Here is a 20513-nt window from a genome sequence, read left to right on the forward strand (position 1 = left end):
TTTAGCTGAAACTTAGTTAGGCTTGGAGTGGGCGAATGTGAACTAGATACTCAAAGAGGTCCGGTGTTCGATTATCCGCTTGTGAAAAACATCTCATAAGGAGAGTTTTATCTAAATCAGGTCCCGATACGGAGTGTCATTATTTTTTCAATAAAAAAAAGTAAAAAAGAAAAACTAATATGTGTTATAAACTAGAGAATTAGAGAGAGATAAAATAGAGAAACAGAATATAGGAGGAGGTAGAAGTGTGTATTTCATTCTCATTAGACCCCTTTATATAGGAGTAATGTTTACATCATAAGGACATAACTAATGAGTATTTACAGTGGACAACCACATTTATATAATATTTATAACACTCCCCCTTGGATGTCCACCACTAAATGATATGGTGTTGGACGCGCTTAGGGGGGTGTATTCAATCTAGATTTTAAATGATTTTGTGTGACTTTTTATAATCCGTGGATTCTCATGGATTCTGCAGAATCTACGGATTGTTTTAATTCCATATAGATTTGAACAGATTCTAATGTATTGTATTAGCAAGATTTGTGTGGATTTTAATAAGTGCATGGATTGTTTTGTTTTGTGCTATGTTGTAGTTATTTATTTGTTTATTATCTTGATTGCAAGCTCCTTATGTGAATCGTACTGATTACCAGCTAATTGATATATCTGAAGATGGCATTGTAAGTACTTAATACACTTATCAATATCAGAAGAAGTAGAAAACGATTAGAAACAGGCATAATCTATGGCCTTTCAAACAAATATAAGCAAAATATGCATAGATAAGATTTTCAGCAGCACTTAGGAAACCTAAGCACAACATAAGATAATGTATGTGCTAAATTCACAGGGGTAGGAGACTTTTTGCAGAAGAAGTATGTAGGCAGTAAGATCAAAGCAGTTAGAGTCTTAGAGACCACTCTGCAACAGCCACCTAAGAAATGATCCACTTGCTAGTGCCGTCATTGGCAAAATAGATACGAGATAGAAGGCTTGATGCAGGAAACGCTACGAGCATTGTCACACTGCTTAGAAGTAGAAGAATCCAATATGAGATTGGCTTGCTTTTATATTCTTCCTAAGGCACTGTCTTCAGGGCAGAAATCCAGGCACGCAATGAAACTGGAGGATTTGGTGAATCCTCCTCCATTCTTCCCCCCTAATATGAACTTCCCCCCTAATATGAATAAACGATGGTCAGAAATTATCCATAATAGACTTGGTTAAACAATTAATGTTAACATTTTGGAGAACAGTAAATCCAAACACTGATGATTTGAAGTTTGAACAATGCAAAATCATGGTTTCAAAAAAATTACACTTTTCTCTTTCTTCTGTGAAGAGGAACAATACATAATGTGATTGTATATGCAGTAAATCAGTAAGATTGAACACACAGTGATAGTTCGTGATTATATGATACCTAGGGAAATTAGGGTGGAGCAAAATATAGAAAAGGAGAACAAGAGGGAGGAAACACAGATGACTACCAGAAATAGATTGGCATAGTAACACAGACCATAGTGATTACTATTCAAAATGTAAGAAGAACATAAAAAACAGATAACAAAGAAGACTTACGCATGGTCCAAACTAACTTAGACTTGTTTTATGTCCTCTTCTACGGATTCAAACTTACACCAGAGAATATCAAATCTGAAGCATAAGCCACAACACATCTGCAAAACATATATATTACGATAATCAATGATACATATTGGTAGATGGTATCGTTTGTTCCTCTACATCCTAACCACCCAAAACACAACCAGCACAACACCTCTCGCCAAAACAATGCCCCTTTCCTGCCACTCAAAAACTTGAATCTCTCACACATTAGGGCATTACATGAGTCTGGATAATTCAAGTTCACATTACCACCCTTAACATAGAGGATTTTGAACAGAAAGAACTCTTACAACTCATCTGAGAAAGCTAAAAAGGGAACAAATAGATCAACCTGGAGGACGTAATCAAGTTCTAGTTTTTCAAACGAAGTTGAATGCACCAGATATAAGAATTAAAAGAATAACTTATGATCAATGATAATTCTGCTTTCATTTCGTTCAATTCGCTCATACCACTTTGACATGATGAATTCGAGTTAAAAGCCCATACCTGTAATATCCAATTCCTCCATTGATAGAGAACTCTCGAGCAACTCGGTGCATGATTACCACCCAACTCGAAAACTTGAATAGAATTGAATTTTTGTTGAAGAACTCGGCTATGGCACACGGTGTTCGATAAGTAAAGATACAAGCTTGCTTGAGAACTCTTTTCACCATGAGGAAGCGCTCAGCATCAGATCACCAGAGACCAATTCCTAGAGGCCGTCAAATCGAACAGAGATTGGAGCCTTGATGTGATTACGTATCAGGAAAATGGGAGTACCCAAATGACCAATTCCCAGTTTCAATCAATTGGAGACGCTCTACATAAGGTGGATGTCGTTGTCGGTTCATCTTCTACTCGGGTTTCATCTTTAGAGTGAGAGAGAAAAAGACGTCAAAATCTCACCTATACAGACTGGATTTCTAATAGGGTTTGGTATTTATACCGAGCACTTCAGAATCCTTCACAATCCAGTTACTAATACAATCCTTCAAAATCGTTGGTCTTTTGAATACCACCAGATTTAGAAGAATTTTTTAAAATCTTAATTGAATACCACCAGATTTATAAGGACTTTTTAAAATCTTAATTGAATACCACAGGATTTTAAAAGACTTTTAAAATACAAAACAATCCAATAGACTCCTGATTGAATACACCCCCCTAATTAATGTTGCCTCGTCAAAAACCTTGCCAGGTAACAAAAACCTAGTGGGAGAAAAACAACCCTGGTCGAAGGAGAAAAAGAGTACAACGCGCATATGTCCTAGGTAGCATGATTTTGAATGCTCCCCTGATGAGAATCTCCCCCTGATTTTTGCAAGCTTCAATCATGTATGCAATAAAATACATGCACCATGTATATTGGATATGGTGTGTCGATCACATAGGTGAGACTATGTGTGCTTTGCATAAAAGGGGACTCATCATGAATTGCAATTCCTGCGAAGGTTAGGGTAATACCAATAAAACTATGATAATAAATCTTACCTCAAGTAGAACCAATTTCATATGCTCAAATTATAGATAAAGATATTAGCAAAGAATAACAATATAAAGGAACAACAATTGACACATTTACCTTTATACAATATTCCGAGCATTGAAATTTAAGTATGGCATACTTAGCCATAAATATCAATTTGTGTAATTGATAATTTCATATAGGCTCAATATGAGCTCTAGATAAATTCATAACTTCGCGAAAGTTAGAATATGTTGCAACATTGTGAGTATGATTCGAATTCGATTTCTTAGTCTTGTCATAGTACTCATTGAGGCAATAAGTCACTTTGACCGTAATTGAATGAGTATGTATGAGCTTTAGACTTTTGATTCCATGAGTGAGCTTTAAGCTCATTCATTCATGGACTTGCCTTTGGCAATATGAATCGGTCAAGGATTTGATTAAGCAATATGCATGCTTATAATGACACATTTGGGGATTTGCTTTTAGTAATTTGCCTTTAAGATTTTCATAATAATCATGACAACCTGCTATAAGCCTCTCGTCAATATAATAGCTATATGTAACACTGTACTTATAGAAAAGTTGTCGCTTAGAGAAGAATGCCCATGTCTCTATAAAGAGAATTGTGTCATAGTGATTTCAATTCACTTTAGTACACCCTTTGTAATTTTTAGGGTAGATAAAGTCCAAGTATATCATCACGTTTACAATATTTAAATTCATTGGAATTGCCTCCCAATTTGGCCAATAGTATGATTTGTCGACACAATAAAACGTGGTAGTATATAGCCCTTGATGATATTTAGTTGCAACTACAGATGAGATATCATCAATGATCATCAATTAGAGATCTATCACACATTCAAAATATATGCATGCATTAGCTATAATAAGCTTATTCATATCAGGTACCCATGCCTCTTTTAGGGGCATTTGTTGTCTCTCAAGGACAAATTAATTAAAGAATGTGGATCTTTATATAACCTCATAACGAGTGTTATAGGGCTTGTATAATCTTCCCTTATAGCTAGGGAGATTACAACATTGGACTTGGTGAATATATCCCACATAATGCACGCCGTTACAATAGTGTTTCCTCCCCCTAACGGCGGGAAGACCATCTAGTTTGACCATTCGCAAAATATGCGTGCAAAAAATTTGGATTGGAAATCCATTGGTGGGTGGCGAGCCCAAACCAATTTTTAGGTCAAAAACTTGTCTTTAATAAGTGTCACTTTCTCAATTTCTCATAATTGATTGAGACTTTTTCTTAAGATAATAATAAGACATGGTGAATAAATATTTACAGTGGACAACCACATTTATATAATATTTATAACAATATGTGAATTTTACTAGAGAAATTTTGAAAAGTAACCTAATTTGGGGACTTGAATTGATTTTTAACCTTGTTTTGTATATTCATTGAAATCTAACCCAAATGAGAATGCAAAAGACTATAATATCCTTCAAAATAATAAAAATATCTAAAAGCTCATATAAACCTTGCTTTCTGACTTCTTCCCTTCAATTTGTACGTTCTTTTATTTTTCTTTCTCCAATTGATAGCACACACTGACACACAGCCACCAAGATCTCCGCCCAATTTTAAACTTTCAATTATTAAGGCCAACTTTCTTCCAATGAAAACTTTCAGATACAAGAACATGAATAAGTTTGTTGGCAGGTGCTCGAGTCGATATACAAAGCGAGGGGAGCCGATCATAATGCACAAGGAAATTAAGCATAATTCTCACTTTTTCAGTGCATAGCGACTAAACAACAATACAGGTGGCCGGGTTACTGCATTTATTCTCAAAAGTCACAAACCAAATATTCTCTTCACAAAATGAAAACTAACAATCTTGAACAAAATCTCATTCAGAAAAGAATGATTAATTTAATTGAACGGGATCAAATGCAGAAGCCAATGATGTAAAAAGACATGGCATTCCCCCAACGCAATCAATGTCTACTTGATCTTCTTCTTTCGCCTCAACTAGCTGGTTGTTGTGTCCACACTTCTTCCTACAGTTGACAACACCGCAATGAAGGAGTGCATAACACTTGCGGCAGATCATCTTCTCTTGGTTATACTTTCTAGTCAATGCCATGAGAGAATGCTCGATAATACCACCACGAAGCCTCAGAACCAAATGCAGAGTTGATTCTTTCTCAATGTTGTAATTAGCAGGAGTACGACCATCCTCGAGCTGCTTTCCGATGAAAATGAGCATCTGCTGGTCCGGGGGATACTTTCCTTCTCCTGGATCTTGGCCTTGACACGCATTGTCGATAGTGTCACTAGATTCAACCTCAAGGGTGATGGTCTTCCTGGTTACCGTTTTCACAAAGATCTGAATCTTCTCAAGCTCTGTCTCTCTCTTGCTCTCTGTCTCCGTGTACGGCTAAAAAGGATGCAAACAGTATTCATCCTATGTAAAACGGCATATAAAAACATTCGTCGACTTATCCTTGACGTTTTCAATGCAAAATCAGCCTTCAAGAAATTGAGAATACCATAATTTCAGAGCTCCAAAGTGTTTCAAAAAAAAAAAAGTGTTTCAATCAACATGAGAGTATTTAAGTCATTTTACCTTACCAAAATGTTAGTTTTCAACTATTTCTTAAATGTGGGTCAAAAGTCATTTTCAAGGCTGAAAATTGGTCATTTATCAAAATTTCTCATTTTACTAGGTGTATTTTGGTAATTTCAAGATGAGGGCAGTGTTGAGCAGAGTGTCTGATTTTCGTATTTGCTTTTCCATATTATAAACTCATTTCTTTCCCTTCCTTCCACCTCCTCCATCTCTCTCAATCATTTCATCTCTCTCTGTGTAGAGGTTTCTAGGGTAACCACAGCAGCGATCGAAACGATGTCGTCCGGAAGGAAGATAACGCTGAAGAGCTCCGACGGCGAGTCGTTCGAGGTGGACGAGGCGGTGGCTTTGGAATCGCAGACCATCAAGCACATGATCGAGGACGATTGCGCCGACAATGGGATCCCTCTCCCCAACGTCACCAGCAAGATCTTGGCCAAGGTCATCGAGTACTGCAAGAAGCACGTCGACGCTGCTCCTAAGTCCGACGACCGCTCCTCCTCCTCCGGCGACGATGAGCTCAAGAACTGGGACGCCGACTTCGTCAAGGTCGACCAGGCCACCCTCTTCGATCTCATCCTGGTCCGTATTACTGCTGCTTTCTCTTTTATCGCTGCTTCAATTGGCTTAGGGTCTCATGTAATCTGATAAGAATTTTGTTGTTTGATCATGGAAAAATTGATTTTCTTAGCTTTTAGGACATTCGGTTCTCGATAAAATTGTTGAATAAATTTTTTGATAATATTCATGTGCTTAGCATGACCAGTGATTTCATTATATATACCGCCGCAATTTTTATAGAGGAATCTAGGACAGTTTAGCTGTATGTAATTGGTGAGCACTGGTCCTTTAATTTTCCGAGGAATTTGTAGATATATGTAGTGTGAAAATGCTGTTATTATGATCTATATGTGTTCCCTATCTTTGAGTTCTTTTGTTTGTAGGCTGCAAACTATCTCAACATCAAGAACTTGCTCGACCTTACTTGCCAAACGGTGGCGGACATGATCAAGGGGAAAACACCTGAGGAGATTCGCAAGACATTCAACATCAAGAATGACTTTACACCAGAGGAAGAGGAGGAGGTCCGCAGGGAGAACCAATGGGCTTTTGAGTGAAGGTCATAAATATGAAGAAACCTGTTTTTGTTGTTTGTTGCTCTTTATGTGCTATGGTCTGTCTGTTTCTGAACTGCTTTTTCTTTACTTAGTGAACTACGTTTCGTTGGATATGCTTCTCCACAGACAATAATTACTTTCCTCCATGTTACCCCTTGCCCTTCTAATTTACAAGTTCTATTGTTCTCCAGTTCTCTTTCGCTATATTAAATGTGATTCTAATTCTATGCTTTCTTGTTCTTTTCAGTTGCTTGCACCCCTTAGGCTTTTTGAGTGCTCTAGTTTCTTAGTTTTGACTTCTAAATCCTTGCATCTTAAGTTAGGTCAAGAGCTTGTACTCTTTTGCAATATGATTGGCGAAATCTGCTATTGAGCCTCATAGTAATGAAACTAGTTGTTGGTAATGGAAGTTAGGGACTGAATTATTGAAAAATATCAGTTCTCTTTAAGTTACTGCGTACCAGTGCGGAAGTCATTCTTAGGTTGTCATGCTTTGATTTAATAGATATTCAAGGATTTATGAAATGCAAACCCTGTATGCTTTAAATAGCTATGTTCGCTGGCTGTTTAATCTTGTGTGCAGTACGATGGATTGACTTGCAATTCTTAGATACAGCTCTACCCTGTGCTATTATTAGCTCAGATGTTCTATAATAGTCATTACTTACTGGAATACTCCTCTCCTGTCAGTTTTCAAACACTTACAACAAATGGACTTCGGACTTTATACTTTCCATTGCTCCATGTAAGAGACCCAAACATGTCTTCCTTGGGAACAGATGCGGTTGAAGAGAAAACCATTTGATAACTGAGCTTCTGGTTGTTCTTTGAAAAATGTAGTTTATCAGGAATCACTTTGACGCTTAGACCTCTAGGTGTATCCACGATCGCTGTGAAAACCACTTCACCATCTCCTGCAACATTTGTAACCTTCCTGCTTATATTCCTGCTTTCTTTTCCATTGAATTTGGAAATTGCTATTGATGGGTAGTTGATGTTGGATATGTAATCAGCCTTGGAGTCTTTGGGGCAAGCAAAACCTATTGGAGCAGTTCTAGCGATGGTTTTGAGTTTGGATGTATCAAACCCATAATAGCAGAGGTAGTTCAAGTAATCAATGGTGTCAGTTTCATATACCAGACCTGGATGTAGCGGTCCAGTTACTGTTACTTCCCCCGCACCATAATCGTATGGTGTGGCTATTGAACTTGAATCTGTAGTGATTGGGGTTTTCAAATTGTTTATTCGAGTTGCTGCAGCAAATGGATTGGACAATTAGTTTTGGGAGGGTAAAGGAGCCTGTAAAGTTTAGGAATACCATTTTGTTTGTTAGTAAATCTCTAGTCCTTGACCTGTTGTCATGATGGCTGATCTGATGGCTGATGGACTCCATGTGGGGTTTTGAGATTTGACGGTGGTTGCTATCCCAGAAACATGTGGGCATGCCATTGAAGTCCCTGAGAGCACATTGAATTTTGGGGCCTCTTTTCCAGATGGAGTAACCTCCATGTCATTGCCCGTCCAAGCTGCAAGAATGTCCACACCAGGAGCTGCAATATCAGGCTGCGTAGAAGTAAATTAGAAGTAATTGTTTGCTAGTTTTGGTGACTTATTCACCTAAAATTTAGAAGCCTGCTTTCATAGTTTGCTTGCCTTGAGTATGTTATTTGTGGCAGCTGAAGGGCCCCTGGATGAAAAATATGCAACCGTGGGCGCTGGTTTATACTTTGTCACAGTCTCTGTTGGTAAGATTGTTGCAACTGGGTTTCTTCACAGATATTGAATAACTTCCGTCAGTCGGTATTGAATGAAAGGTCTGGTGAATTTGGATTTGCTTTGTTTGTGTACCTGGTTGAGTTGATATAGGAGAAGATATCTTTGGCATCCTTTAAACTGATCGCGGTTGCAGGAACTGCTCCATATGTGTCTGCTATTATCCCGATATGATCATCCCTGTTAAAAATTACACCTATTCCGCCAAGACTCTTCACGGCCTCAATTTGGTTGTCGGTAGTATAAAAAGGTACATCTGTGTCGCAGATTACAATCTTTCCCTTGATCGTTTTTTCGTCCAATGAATGTCTGTCGCAGTTTCTGAACATTTAAGTACTGGTTTAGATGTTTATTTACCAATTAGATGGTGCGGATAAGAGCTGTGAACATGCATGTCATGAGAGAATCGAAAATGGATTCATATGAAGTATACCTTGCTTCGGGTTCCTCAGCGTCTGCTGTCTTGGCAGATGGTGCATATATCAGTGGGTACACAGGAACTTTCTGGAGACTAGAAAAATTTATGCCTTCTCCCTGAGATTCACAATAATCATTTAGAACTATCATATATCATTTATAGAAAGCTAAACCATAAAAATTGATGCACTGTGAATCACCTTGATTACTTTGTTTCCCCCCAAGACCACATTAGACTCAAAGTTCCGGTCAATGGTAGAGGCAGCAACAGTCAATAGCCAAGGCGCAAAGTTCGCAACTGTTTCGCGGTTCGGTCCATCATTCCCTGCCGAGGACACGACTATAATCCCCTGCTCCACTGCATGGAAAGCTCCTATTGCAATGGGGTCACTGCTCAGCTCCGGCTGATAACTTGACGAACCAAGGGACACAGATAGAACATCCACCCCATCACTGATAGCATCATCGAATGCTGCTAAAATTGCCGATCCATAGCAACCCTCTGTTGTGCATACTTTATACATGGCGATCCTTGAACCTGGGGAGCCTCCCTTGGCTATCCCAGCAGCTAAGCCATAGTAGGATGCACCCGGTACAAAACTCCCTGCCGCTGTGCCTGCAACATGCGTACCATGGCCCACTAAATCCCTTGGTGAATCGTTGTCTGTGATTAGATCGCTGGAGTTGTAAAATCTTGCTCCTATTAACTTCCTAATATTTTACCCAGAAACAAGATTCAGATCTTCTGTCAAACTGGGAATTATTACTTACTATACATGAAATTAGATCGTCTTCTCGATTTGTTTTTGTCCAGTACTTGTATTTGTTAGTAGGAGCTTTACCTATTACAGCTGGATGAAGTAAAATCAGGTCCTTTCATGCATGCTCCCTTCCACCTTGATGGAATCGGACCCATATCCTTGTCATTAAAACTCTCCGACTCCGGCCAAATACCTATTATATCATCAATGCACACATTTTGCAGTCAGGCACTCAGGTTTAGTTAACTCTCAGAATTTGAAGTGCATACCAGATAGAAAGTTCAATCACCTGTGTCTAAAATGCCGATAATGGTGTCAGATCCATTAGAGTCCGGTGCTGTGTCATCAGCAGCACCATCATCATTCTCGGAGATGCTGTTAGGAAATGAGTCGATTTCTAACTCAGTCTGATACTTGAGGAAATCCCAGGAATGAGTGGTGTGGAGTTTCAGTAAGTGATCAGGAAAAACAGATATAACTCCAGGTTTTTGAGCCATCGACTGTGCCTCCTCCTCTGATAGCCGAGCCGCGAATCCTGCGAAACCATGCCTGTAAATGTGCACCAACGCATTTGCTTTCCTGTGACAATCACATATATATTCAACTTATTTTAACTTAATCTTCCATTCTGTACGTAGGCTCAGTGTATATGGAGTAAATTACCGTCTCGACAGAGAAGTAAGGAGGCGAGCATGGTCAGTCCTCAAGGAAGCTGTAGTGCTGGTTAAAGAGTTTGGAGCTGCAGATCCCATGTACACAATATAAACTCGGCTGCTGTTGCTCGTCTGATCAGTGCTAGCTTTAGTACTAGTAAGGAAGAGAACCACAAATGTCAAGAAAATTGAGATGCCTGCCATGCCCATACTGAATGAATGAAACACCTGAAGGCTTGAAGTAATGATCAGTAAGCTAATGAGTGCTTTATATGTGCAGGACAAGATAATGATGGATAGGGTACTTAGGCATTTTTGGTGGTGACCAAAGACGATGAGCTAGCTAGTAAGTAGCTAACCGGGATATACTTATTTGGTGGTACGAGCACGCGCATTTCTTCAAGACAAGCCACGTAGCTGCATATACTAAAACAGGCAGCAATACCATACTAAACTATACTTCCACTCAATCCCACTGTCGTAGTGCGGTGGATATCTGGGTGGTGTTGGTGAGGATCGTAATCATCGTATCATACCGTGACATCATGTCATTAGATCAATGCAGTATGCATTGTTGTCTAGTTTTGAATAACTTATTTAGAATGCACGCCATTCTGTTGTGAGCAATTTAAGCCTAAATTATGGTAACAGGTTTACCAACTGCGTCCCCATTCCCTTTGTGCTTAAAGTTCAGTTCCTACCTTGTAGGAATCTAATTATCATGAGTAGCCTTGGATCTCTCCAAATCTAACTTCAAACATAGAAGAAACTATAGTGAATAGTAACCAATTCTCACTGTGATTTGCATTTCTGATGATTAACTTGTGGGGTTTACGATTTGATAGACCAAAGAGAGAACAGAGTGGAGTCGGTGGAGTGTTATTCTCCATCATCTGCATTCGAGTCTTGATTTAGCTTTATCCTTCTAGTCGAAAGAATCTCTTTAAAGAAAATTTACTAAAAATGGCATCCTTGCTTTGTGTTTCAACTTTGAACTCCTTTCATAAGTACTCTATATTTACGAATCTATGGCATGATATTTACCTACTAACGGCTATATATACACAGTGCTCCGTACAAAGGTGGAGGTAGACAAAAGATTTCAAGTAAGCTAATTGATAAAGGGATTTTGCCCGTTGAGAGAATCTTGCGTAGGCCACCCGCACGGGACACGTGGTGGGGAGGGCCAATCACTGCCCAGCAGGGGGGTGTTTTGGGTATTTCACTTTAGGGAGCAGGGGCAGTTTCGGAAAAAATGAAAAATTTGCTTGCTTCTGATTTGATGGCCCTAAGGCCACGTGGTGGGGAAACCCCCACCTAAGTATTTGTCTTGCCCGTTTGCCCAAAATCATGAGGTATTTTGCCCAATCAATCAACCAAGTTGGTATTTTGCCCAATTACACAAACTTTAGGGAAAAAGACTCCTAAGGGTAGTTCTTTTTAGGATAGTGTCAAATATATCATATGCTGACTTTTGGGTCTAAAACTCATTTTTCTTATAAAACCCTGCATAAACTTCTGAGAAAAACAAAACTAGCCTTCAACATGCCCAAGTTTTTCACCTAACGGTTACTTTAATAGGCGGAATCACTACTGCTTGTTTCTATCCTAAGCTGGAGGCAATTCTTTCTAAGAAACAGAAAATCTGAACTTAAAGGTAGTACATGATAAAGGCCGAACACAACAATCAACAATAACATAAAACTTGAAAATTTTAAATATTTGACGAAGTGGATGAGCAATCTGAAATTATTTATGTAAACATAATTACAAGCTAAGAATTCAGAGCCTCATTCTCAGGTAAACAGCTAAAAAACTGTTTAGCTATCCATAAGAATGATTACAGATACTTACTTGTAATGAAAGCACGCTACTTCACACTAGACAGGAAGGAAAGAGCACACTGCTACTATGACTTTCTTACTTCTTGAGAGAAGACTCTTCTGCTCAATTTTCTGATGCCTTACAAACTGAACCTAAAGCTCCTTATATAGGGAGCGGAACTCAAACCATAATTCAAAACATAAAAATGTACAGCACAACTCCATTATTTCTGCTTTCGTGAGTGCTCAAGATGATGGAGGTCGCTTGGTGAAAAGCAGATTCTTTTAGGTGAAATGTTTTTCACCTTTGTTCTTTTCTGAAAAGCAAAAAGCATCTTTAGGAAAAGTCAAAGTTGCTTTCGGTGTGATTTTACACCTGCTGCTTCACATGTTTTCATCTGTTTCAGAGTTGTGGCCAAGGACAAAAGAGCTATTTTCCATCCTTGCTTTAGTTCCATTTTCTTCCACGTCAGTATCTTCATACATTTTGTAGTGGTTGTCGTTTTCAATCTTCTCGATCCATTGAAAACAGGCTAACGTGGAGTCTATCTCTTTTCTCTTAAGAGATAGAAAAATGTCACTGCTAATTACGTCAGGGTGGTCATATGCAGTAACAATAATTTTTTCTCCTGCTGCCAGGAGTGTATTTTCTGTATCTTCTTCGATGATCTTTTTAATATATTCTAGTGTCATGGCCTTCATCCAGGGAATGCTAGAATTTGGTTGGCCATTGTATCCAACGCATGCAGGGTGAAGATACTTCCCTTGAATGATTCTCACATAGTGATATGGAGAAATATAATCAACTTCCCCATTTGTCTTCTGAATCCACTCTGGAGGAGTAGACCTAAATTTTAATCTGATGATGCAGTCATTTTTTCTGACGTTCTTGACTGTGTTGACTCTGAGGGGTGGTAGTCCCTTGAGATCATCATTTGTTTTAGTCCAGAGATTGTGGACAAAACCATTTTCAACAAGCCAAAGCTTGTGTTCTTGAGGATGTTCACTTTGAACATTGACCACATATCTTCCAACATAAGGTCCAGGGACAGTGAAGAGGGTTGGAGGTAGACATGAGTCAGAATTCTTACTTCCAATAAGATTATGGAAGTTGAACCATTCGGATTCTTTTAGTGCTATAACAGGAATTCTAGCACTCTCAAGATCTTCAAGATACTGGACTTTCTCATTCTGGACAACACTCTGCTGTGTATTTTCATAAACTTCTTCAAACTGTGGTCTAGCATTTTCATGGAGTTCTTCAGCTAATGCAAAGAGAGCTGGGAACATGATTCCACTGTTTCTTTCTTGAAAGGCGAATAAGAGGTTATCTAAAATTGCCTTTTGGTGATATGCTAGCCTTCTGCCAGTTTTGAACACAAGATCAGCAAAGGTTTTTAGTTCATAATTAAAAACATTTATAACTCCAGTTGGAGTTGATTTGCTTTTTGGCAAAGCAACAGCCTTCAACGGTCTTGATGAGCCTTTACCGTCTGCCGTTTCAGACGGGCTAGCCAATCCTTTACCCTGAGATTGATCAGTTATGGTTAGTCCTTTTGGACTTAGCAAGAATCTTTTGAGGATTTTTTCTTTTGATTCTTAAACATTTTCAGGTTCTTTCCCAGTTCTTCTGTTTCTGGTAGGGCTGGGCACGGGCCGGTTATTGAGTGATACCGAGCCCGGTACATAAAATGTGATTCGGGACGGGCCGGGACGGGACTTGGTTTTTTCAAAGTCGGTACCGAAGGTACCGAAACAGATCGGGATCGGGTCGGGCCCAGGCCCATTTCGGGATCCCAGACCTTTTTTTTTTTTTTTTTTTTCCCCCTATACACACACTCACAAGTACTTAACACTTATCCAAATTTTCCATATTTCAATCATTACAGGATGCATATGTCCTCCTAGAACTACAACTTATAAGTCTACACATTCAATTTTGCCTTAAAACAAATCAAACAATGTAAAATGACAAGAAAAAATGGTCTAATGTAAATGGACAATATGTACAAACTGCAAACAACCAACTCAAAAACTGGAAGTCTGGAATGCTGGAATTTAATAATGCAGTATTGCAGATTATGCAGTAATGCAAGAATTTAGTAATGCAGTAATGCAGGAATGCTGTATTGCAGATTATGCAGTAATGCAATAATGCAGAAGCTAGTAATGCAAGAATGCAGTATTGCAAATTATGCAGTAATGCAATATAACAACCAAGTAAAAAACTAGAATGAAGGAATGCAGTAATGCAATATGCAGTAATGTAGATTATGTAGCAATGCAGTATAACAACCAAGTCAAAAATTAAAGATTTAATTTAATTAATGGGTTATTATCACAAATGGTACCTGAACTTATCCTCTATTTTATCGATGGTACCTGAACTTCAATTTTGATCACAACCAGTACCCGAACTTTTCGATTTCATTTTAAATGGTACCTAAGGCCACATTCGGTCACTATTCCGGCCAAAAAACCCAAATCTAAAAAAATAAAAAACAAAAAAACAAGTTCAAGGCAAGTCTATGACAAAAAAATCATCACTATATATGATCGCAACCCTTGAAATCATCAAAAATCATCACTATGATCGCCTCCCATGCCGTTTTTAGTCGGAATAGTGACCGGAGGTGGCTCTAGGTACCATTTAAAATGAAATCGAAAAGCTCGGGTACTGGTTGTGATCAAAATTGAAGTTTAGGTACCATCTATAAGATTGAGGTATAATTCAGGTACCATTTGTGATAATAACCCTTAATTAATTTAAACGGGACGGGACGGGACTACCCGGTATCGATTGGGCTAGTACCGGTACTGGGCCCGTTTTCACGGGACGGGACGGGACTAGCCCAAACAGTAAATTTCAGATTTTGATCCCGGCCCGTATCGACAAATTTCGGGACGGGACCGGGACTTTGGTTTTGGGTGCTCAGCCCTAGTTTCTGGGAATGCGACCTTCGTCGTCATCTCTTCGGCTGAACATTGCCATTTCTCTGGTTAAGGCGTATGGAAGATAGTTCTTGTTTCCTGCAATTAATTCAACATTATAATCATATTGGTTAAGAAATAATTGCCAATTTGCTAATCTTCCTCTATCAGCAGCTTTATCAAGTTTAAAATTTTTAAAATTCTTTACTCTAGCACAATCGGTGTGTACAGAAAAGGGTTTTCCAAGAAAAGTTGAAGAATTTAAAATTGTTTTCTTGACAGCCAAAATTTCTTTTTCCCCTGTAGGATAATTTTGTTCTGCAGGGCTGAACTTGCCACTACAAAATTTACAGATCTTTTAATTCAATGTTAGTTCCAGGCATTTTTGCTAGAACAACACCGGACCAGTAATTATCACTAGCATCTGTTTGGAGAATGATTTCATCATTTTCCTCCGGTTGTTGAAGAGGAGGGAGATTCTTGCAGAGAGCATTTATCTGCTTTACGATTTTTTCATCATCTGTGAAGTTCCATTTTCTTTTGGAACTTGTTGTAGGAGATAACATTGCTGTTAGTCCTGAGATTTTGGGAATGAAGTCTCTCCCATAATTAATGACTCCTAAGAATCTTTCTAGACTCTTAGCATCAGGAATTTTATCTGGGAATTTCCAGATTTTCTCTAGGATTTTTTATGTTTATTCCAAGGAAATCAACTTCATCTTGGATAAAGAAGATTTTCTTCTCTCCTAAAATGATTTCATGCTGAACTATCAGCTTTACAACCTCATGGAGGTGTTTCATGTGTTCTTCTCTGTTTTTGGAGAAGACAAGAATGTCATCAATGTAGACGACACAGAATTCAGCATGTTTGAAGATGTCATCCATTTTTCTCTAGAAGATTGAAGGGGCTTGTTTTAAGCCAAAGGGCATTACTAACCATTCGTAATGTCCTTGTGGTGTTCCACATGCAGTGAGAGGAACACTATCTGGATGCATCCTGACTTGCCAAAAACCCAACTTTGCATCGAATTTTGAAAAGACTTTAGCTCCTCTGAGCTGATTGATCAGTACTCGTACTTGAGCAATTTGATAACCGTCTTTAACGGTTTTCTTATTGACATCTCTGTAGTCAATTACCATTCTAGCTTTTCCTATGATATTTTCTGCATGATTTCTCACGTAGAATGCTGGAGCATGATGAGGGCTAGTGGATGGTTGAATTAATCTCTTGTTCAGGAGATCTTCAATATCTTTTCTGAATTCTTTTTTATCTTCCTCTTTGTACTGAGGAATAGCTTTGACATGACAGATAGCATTCATATCATGTAATCTTAACAAGTTTGGACCACTATTCTGGTGCGATCTCTGATATTGAGTAGTAAAGTTTGGACCTACTACACTTTTTGCTTGCGTAAGTCGGTCTGTCCAGAACCCGTTCTCCTTTTCTGAAGCCTATCGCTTCTTCATCTTGAATAAATCTTTGTTGGAGAATGAAATCATTTCCCAACAAGAAATCTGATTCTTGGCCTTCTGATTGCCAAAGTGTGTGGATGATAAATGTTCCTCCAACAATGTTAATATGAACATTGTTAGCTACCTTATTCATAGTAAGGTGGCTTCCATCAAACTGGACACCAATAGCTATTCTTTTCTTATCTTCTTTCCAGAGTTCTTCTGGAATTGTAAATCTTTTTGCAACTGTAAATCCCGATCCATTATCTACAAATGCATGTAGATGATATTTTTTGTGGTCAGGGAATTTTAATCCAATCTCTATGTAGTTGTTGTATCTACTAGTAGAGACGGTCTTTGATTGTTGTAGCTCCTCTTGAGCTAATTCTTGTGGTATGAATGGTTTACATTCTTCTTCAGGACTGTTTTCTGGCAGTTCAACCAGTTCTATATTTTTCATCGATTTTTTCTTCCTTTATTTTTTAGGAAGAGGGTTCTACAATTTCTTGGAACAGAGTTTCAATTTTTTTCTCCTTTTGTTCAGAGAAATATTCTTCATATTCTTGTTCTACCAATAGGCTGATAAGGCCATTCTTGGTTTTTCTTCTTGCTTCAGCTATGAAGCATTCTTTGTGATAAGTCTTTTTTGACTCTTCACAAAACATAGGAAGCCCATTCTTTTCGTGACATAAGCAGTAGTCACAAACGAATGTACCAGGATTCACCTGATAGGAAGACATTACTGCTTCTGTCTTACTTTCTTCCTAGTTTTTGACTTTTAGAACATTCATCTGTCTAGATTCTAAATATTCTATTTCAGAATCAGATGATTCTTCTTCTTCAGACCAGGCAGAGTAAACTGACCTGTCATATTCTTCTTCATCAGAATAGACTATTTCATAACCCTTTATATTTGCTGTTTCTACTATGGGCTCATATTCTTCAAATAGAGCTTTAGTAGATCTTTTACCCTTTTCTGGGCATTCATTGGCATAGTGCCCTTCAGCTTTACATAACCAGCATCTGCAAGCTTTCTTGCCTGGTTGTTTATTCTGATGGTTGGTTTGATGATTCTTCTTTTTCTTGAAGAATTTCTTTTTTGGATCTTCATCTTGTTGTTTTTTGAAGTTGGAACTTTTCTTGAATTTCTAATCTTTTTTCTTATTACTCTTTATGAACTTCTTTGAGTAATATTTTTCTTTTTTCTTTCGGAATTTGGATTCATGACATCCCCAGTTGGTAGACATATCCAGTATTCCATAACAGAAGTTTTCAACTCCTTTGAGCTGTTTCTTAGCCATTTTGGCTTTAAGATTTGCTTTGCATTGCTCTTTTAGTAATTGCCGGATTCGATTGGCAATTCCTCCAACTGAAAATCTTTCAATTGGTTTTTCAGCTATGTTTTCTCTCACAGCTGTTCTCCATGGTTCAGGAAGTTTTCTGTGTAACAGGTTTACTAGATCATTATTTTCTAGTTCACCTATCGTACAGTAGTATTCTTGAAATTCATTCAAGTATTCTTCAAAATATCTCATGTCACAAATTTTGAGAGCATAGATATTTGATTTGGCCGTTTCTTTAGCCTTTTCACTCAGATTTGAGAGATCTCCACAGAATTGATCGTACAGGGGTACTGCAAAATCATACGGAGATTTTGAATTTTTTATTTCTTCTAGCCAGTCTCTTCCTCTGGCAGTCTCTTTGAAAGACAAATAATATTTTTTTGCTACTCCGGTGAGTGTAGTTTCATAGTACACCTGAAGATCTGGTGCTTCAAATTTTTCAAGGGTGAGAGCAGAAGCCATCATGAGGCTATCTACCCATTGGTCAATAGCTTTTCGTTCATCTAGAGCTTTGTCTAAATTTAACCATATACCATAATTTGTAATTGGTACCCTAAGCATATTGTCTTCTGGGACAAATCTTTGAGAATTTCTTTCTTCTTTTCTACCTGTAGGAGCTTTCTGTACAGGGAGTTTCAGTTTTCCTTTTTCTCTAATGATGAAAGTTTTGGAATTGGAGCTTTCTCCATCTTCCATTTCGATATATTGATAAGGAAGTATTTTTCGTACCTTTCCTGGTTTGACAATTTTCATTTCTTCGATTAGTTGTTCTAATCGTTCAATATTTTCGCAAGATTCTGCTTCATCATAGAGTTCATAGAGCTTTTTTGCTCTAAGCATATTGACTGGTCTATTTAGATCAGCTTCTAATTCTTCTTCAGTAATATGATCTGTTGTTTCTTCAACAGTGAATTTGGTACCACTAATACTAGCTTCTCTAGTGTTGTAGCTTCTTCTAAGAAGATTTTTATTGATCCTGACATTTCCAGGACATACGTAACTTTTTCTGTGATCGTCGAATTTTAGACTGATATCTCCAGTCTTTCGGCTTTCATATATTGCCGCTTTGGCATTTTCTGGTGGTTTTTTCGGACCAGATAATTTCCATTCAATAGGAAAAGTTACTTCATTCCAAGTAACCTTGTGAATCTGTTGTGAATGGTTCTTCTGACTGGTGAGGAATCCAATAGTAAGACCTGAGATATTTGATATCCTTGTCTTAGGTTCTACTGTGGTACTCATCAGTTTATAGTATATTTTGTATACTATTGCAAGTTCCTGCATATCTTTTTTCATTGATATGCCATCTGTCTTGACCCTCAGTCTGAGACAGTGGGCTGCATCTTTCAAGCTGGTTGAGAAATTTGGGAAACAGTTGAAATATGCCACTTGATTGCATAAAGATGCCACTTGATATGCCACTTGTCTTAGGTTCTACTGTGGTACTCATCAGTTTATAGTATATTTTGTATACTATTGCAAGTTCCTGCATATCTTTTTTCATTGATATGCCATCTGTCTTGACCCTCAGTCTGAGACAGTGGGCTGCATCTTTCAAGCTGGTTGAGAAATTTGGGAAACAGTTGAAATATGCCACTTGATTGCATAAAGATGCTTCAAGTGTTCCCATCAGACTAGCTTGAAAATCTGTTAGTCTATTGTCTTGTAAGACACATAGAACTGAACAGTTTATACCTTCTCGGGCAAGTAATTTTATGTCAACTTAGACTGCTCCAATGTGCATAAATTGGTAATTTTTTGTTCTTGCTCAGGCAACTTCATCAGGAGTGATCATCAAGAGATCTGTTTCTCCTGTTGTAGAGGGGGTTGTAAATTCTAATAATTTGAAATGATGGCTATCCATCAGTTCAAACTTTCCCCTTTTGTAGATTTGTTTAAAATCTAACTTTGGAATTGCGGAGTTTTTTACCTCCTGTTCAATTTCATTGTATTCAAATTCTTCAGCATTTAGGAGTTGTACTCCTTTCTTTTTTCCAAAGATGCTCATCATCTTGACATCTCTTCCTACCAAGTGTTTTGGTTTTTCATACCTGATACTAGTCAGACTAGTAGAAGGTTCTAGAAAAATCATGTTTGGCGTAGGATTCTTCTCGGGCTTTTCTAATGGTTTGAATCCATTAGCTTTCTTTGATTTTACTGGAGGCTTTTTCTTATCCTTCAGTATATCTTTCATAGAATCCAGCATTTTTTGCTGTTCAGTGATTTTTCTGCCAACACTTGTCAGCTGTTCTTCTTCCCTTATAGGAAGTTCTTTGATATAATCTATTTTGTGCTCCAATTTTTCTAATTGGGCTATTATATCTGGTAATTTATCTAGATGATCTTGATATCTAGATACTTCTTGTATCAGGTTCTGATGTTTCTCATCAGAAGATTTTAGTAGAGAATTCAACTTCTCTAATATCAATTCAGACATTGTCCCCATTGGGGATTCCCCTTTTGAGCTCTTTGCAGGCTCTGATACCAGTGATGTGCGGATCTATCCAATGCTCAAATAATCAAGAGGTTTTTGTTCCTCTCGGAGAAT

The 20513-nt window shown here is 38.0% G+C and overlaps 3 protein-coding genes and 1 long non-coding RNA gene across 4 annotated transcripts; 1 reads left to right on the top strand and 3 right to left on the bottom strand.

Moving 5' to 3' along the window:
* Positions 1 to 762: 762 nt before the first annotated feature.
* On the bottom strand, positions 763 to 2254 carry LOC133736057 (uncharacterized). Its single transcript, XR_009859391.1, has 3 exons — positions 2128 to 2254; positions 1591 to 1688; positions 763 to 1168 (listed from the first exon to the last, which is right to left on the bottom strand). It is a non-coding gene; the product is annotated as an uncharacterized LOC133736057 (long non-coding RNA).
* Positions 2255 to 4951: 2697 nt separating this feature from the next.
* Positions 4952 to 5903, bottom strand: LOC133737942 (ubiquitin-ribosomal protein eL40 fusion protein-like). The gene is made up of 2 exons (XM_062165401.1): positions 5895 to 5903; positions 4952 to 5502 (listed from the first exon to the last, which is right to left on the bottom strand). Exons 1-2 carry the CDS (start codon positions 5901 to 5903, stop codon positions 4990 to 4992), a joined length of 522 nt encoding a protein of 173 aa, XP_062021385.1. The 3' UTR covers positions 4952 to 4989.
* LOC133739078 (SKP1-like protein 1B) lies at positions 5874 to 7037 on the top strand. The gene is made up of 2 exons (XM_062166793.1): positions 5874 to 6276; positions 6639 to 7037. Exons 1-2 carry the CDS (start codon positions 5971 to 5973, stop codon positions 6810 to 6812), a joined length of 480 nt encoding a protein of 159 aa, XP_062022777.1. The 5' UTR covers positions 5874 to 5970; the 3' UTR covers positions 6813 to 7037.
* Positions 7038 to 7174: 137 nt separating this feature from the next.
* LOC133739077 (CO(2)-response secreted protease-like) lies at positions 7175 to 11037 on the bottom strand. The gene is made up of 9 exons (XM_062166792.1): positions 10427 to 11037; positions 10053 to 10342; positions 9845 to 9956; positions 9203 to 9713; positions 9019 to 9119; positions 8661 to 8906; positions 8466 to 8580; positions 8165 to 8375; positions 7175 to 8065 (listed from the first exon to the last, which is right to left on the bottom strand). Exons 1-9 carry the CDS (start codon positions 10624 to 10626, stop codon positions 7506 to 7508), a joined length of 2346 nt encoding a protein of 781 aa, XP_062022776.1. The 5' UTR covers positions 10627 to 11037; the 3' UTR covers positions 7175 to 7505.
* Between the last annotated feature and the right edge of the window lie 9476 nt (positions 11038 to 20513).

Source organism: Rosa rugosa, chromosome 3, assembly GCF_958449725.1.
Source record: "Rosa rugosa chromosome 3, drRosRugo1.1, whole genome shotgun sequence".
Classification (NCBI taxonomy): Eukaryota; Viridiplantae; Streptophyta; class Magnoliopsida; order Rosales; family Rosaceae; genus Rosa; species Rosa rugosa.

Coding starts and splice junctions, on each gene's coding strand:
- LOC133739077 (XM_062166792.1), bottom strand. CDS start 10,626: ATGGGCATGGCAGGCATCTCAATTTTCTTGACATTTGTGGTTCTCTTC. Junction 8,907..9,018: donor GCTGAGGAACCCGAAGCAAG/GTATACTTCATA, acceptor TTAAATGTTCAG/AAACTGCGACAGACATTCAT. Junction 8,581..8,660: donor TCCTATATCAACTCAACCAG/GTACACAAACAA, acceptor ATATCTGTGAAG/AAACCCAGTTGCAACAATCT.
- LOC133739078 (XM_062166793.1), top strand. CDS start 5,971: ATGTCGTCCGGAAGGAAGATAACGCTGAAGAGCTCCGACGGCGAGTCG. Junction 6,277..6,638: donor CCCTCTTCGATCTCATCCTG/GTCCGTATTACT, acceptor TTTTGTTTGTAG/GCTGCAAACTATCTCAACAT.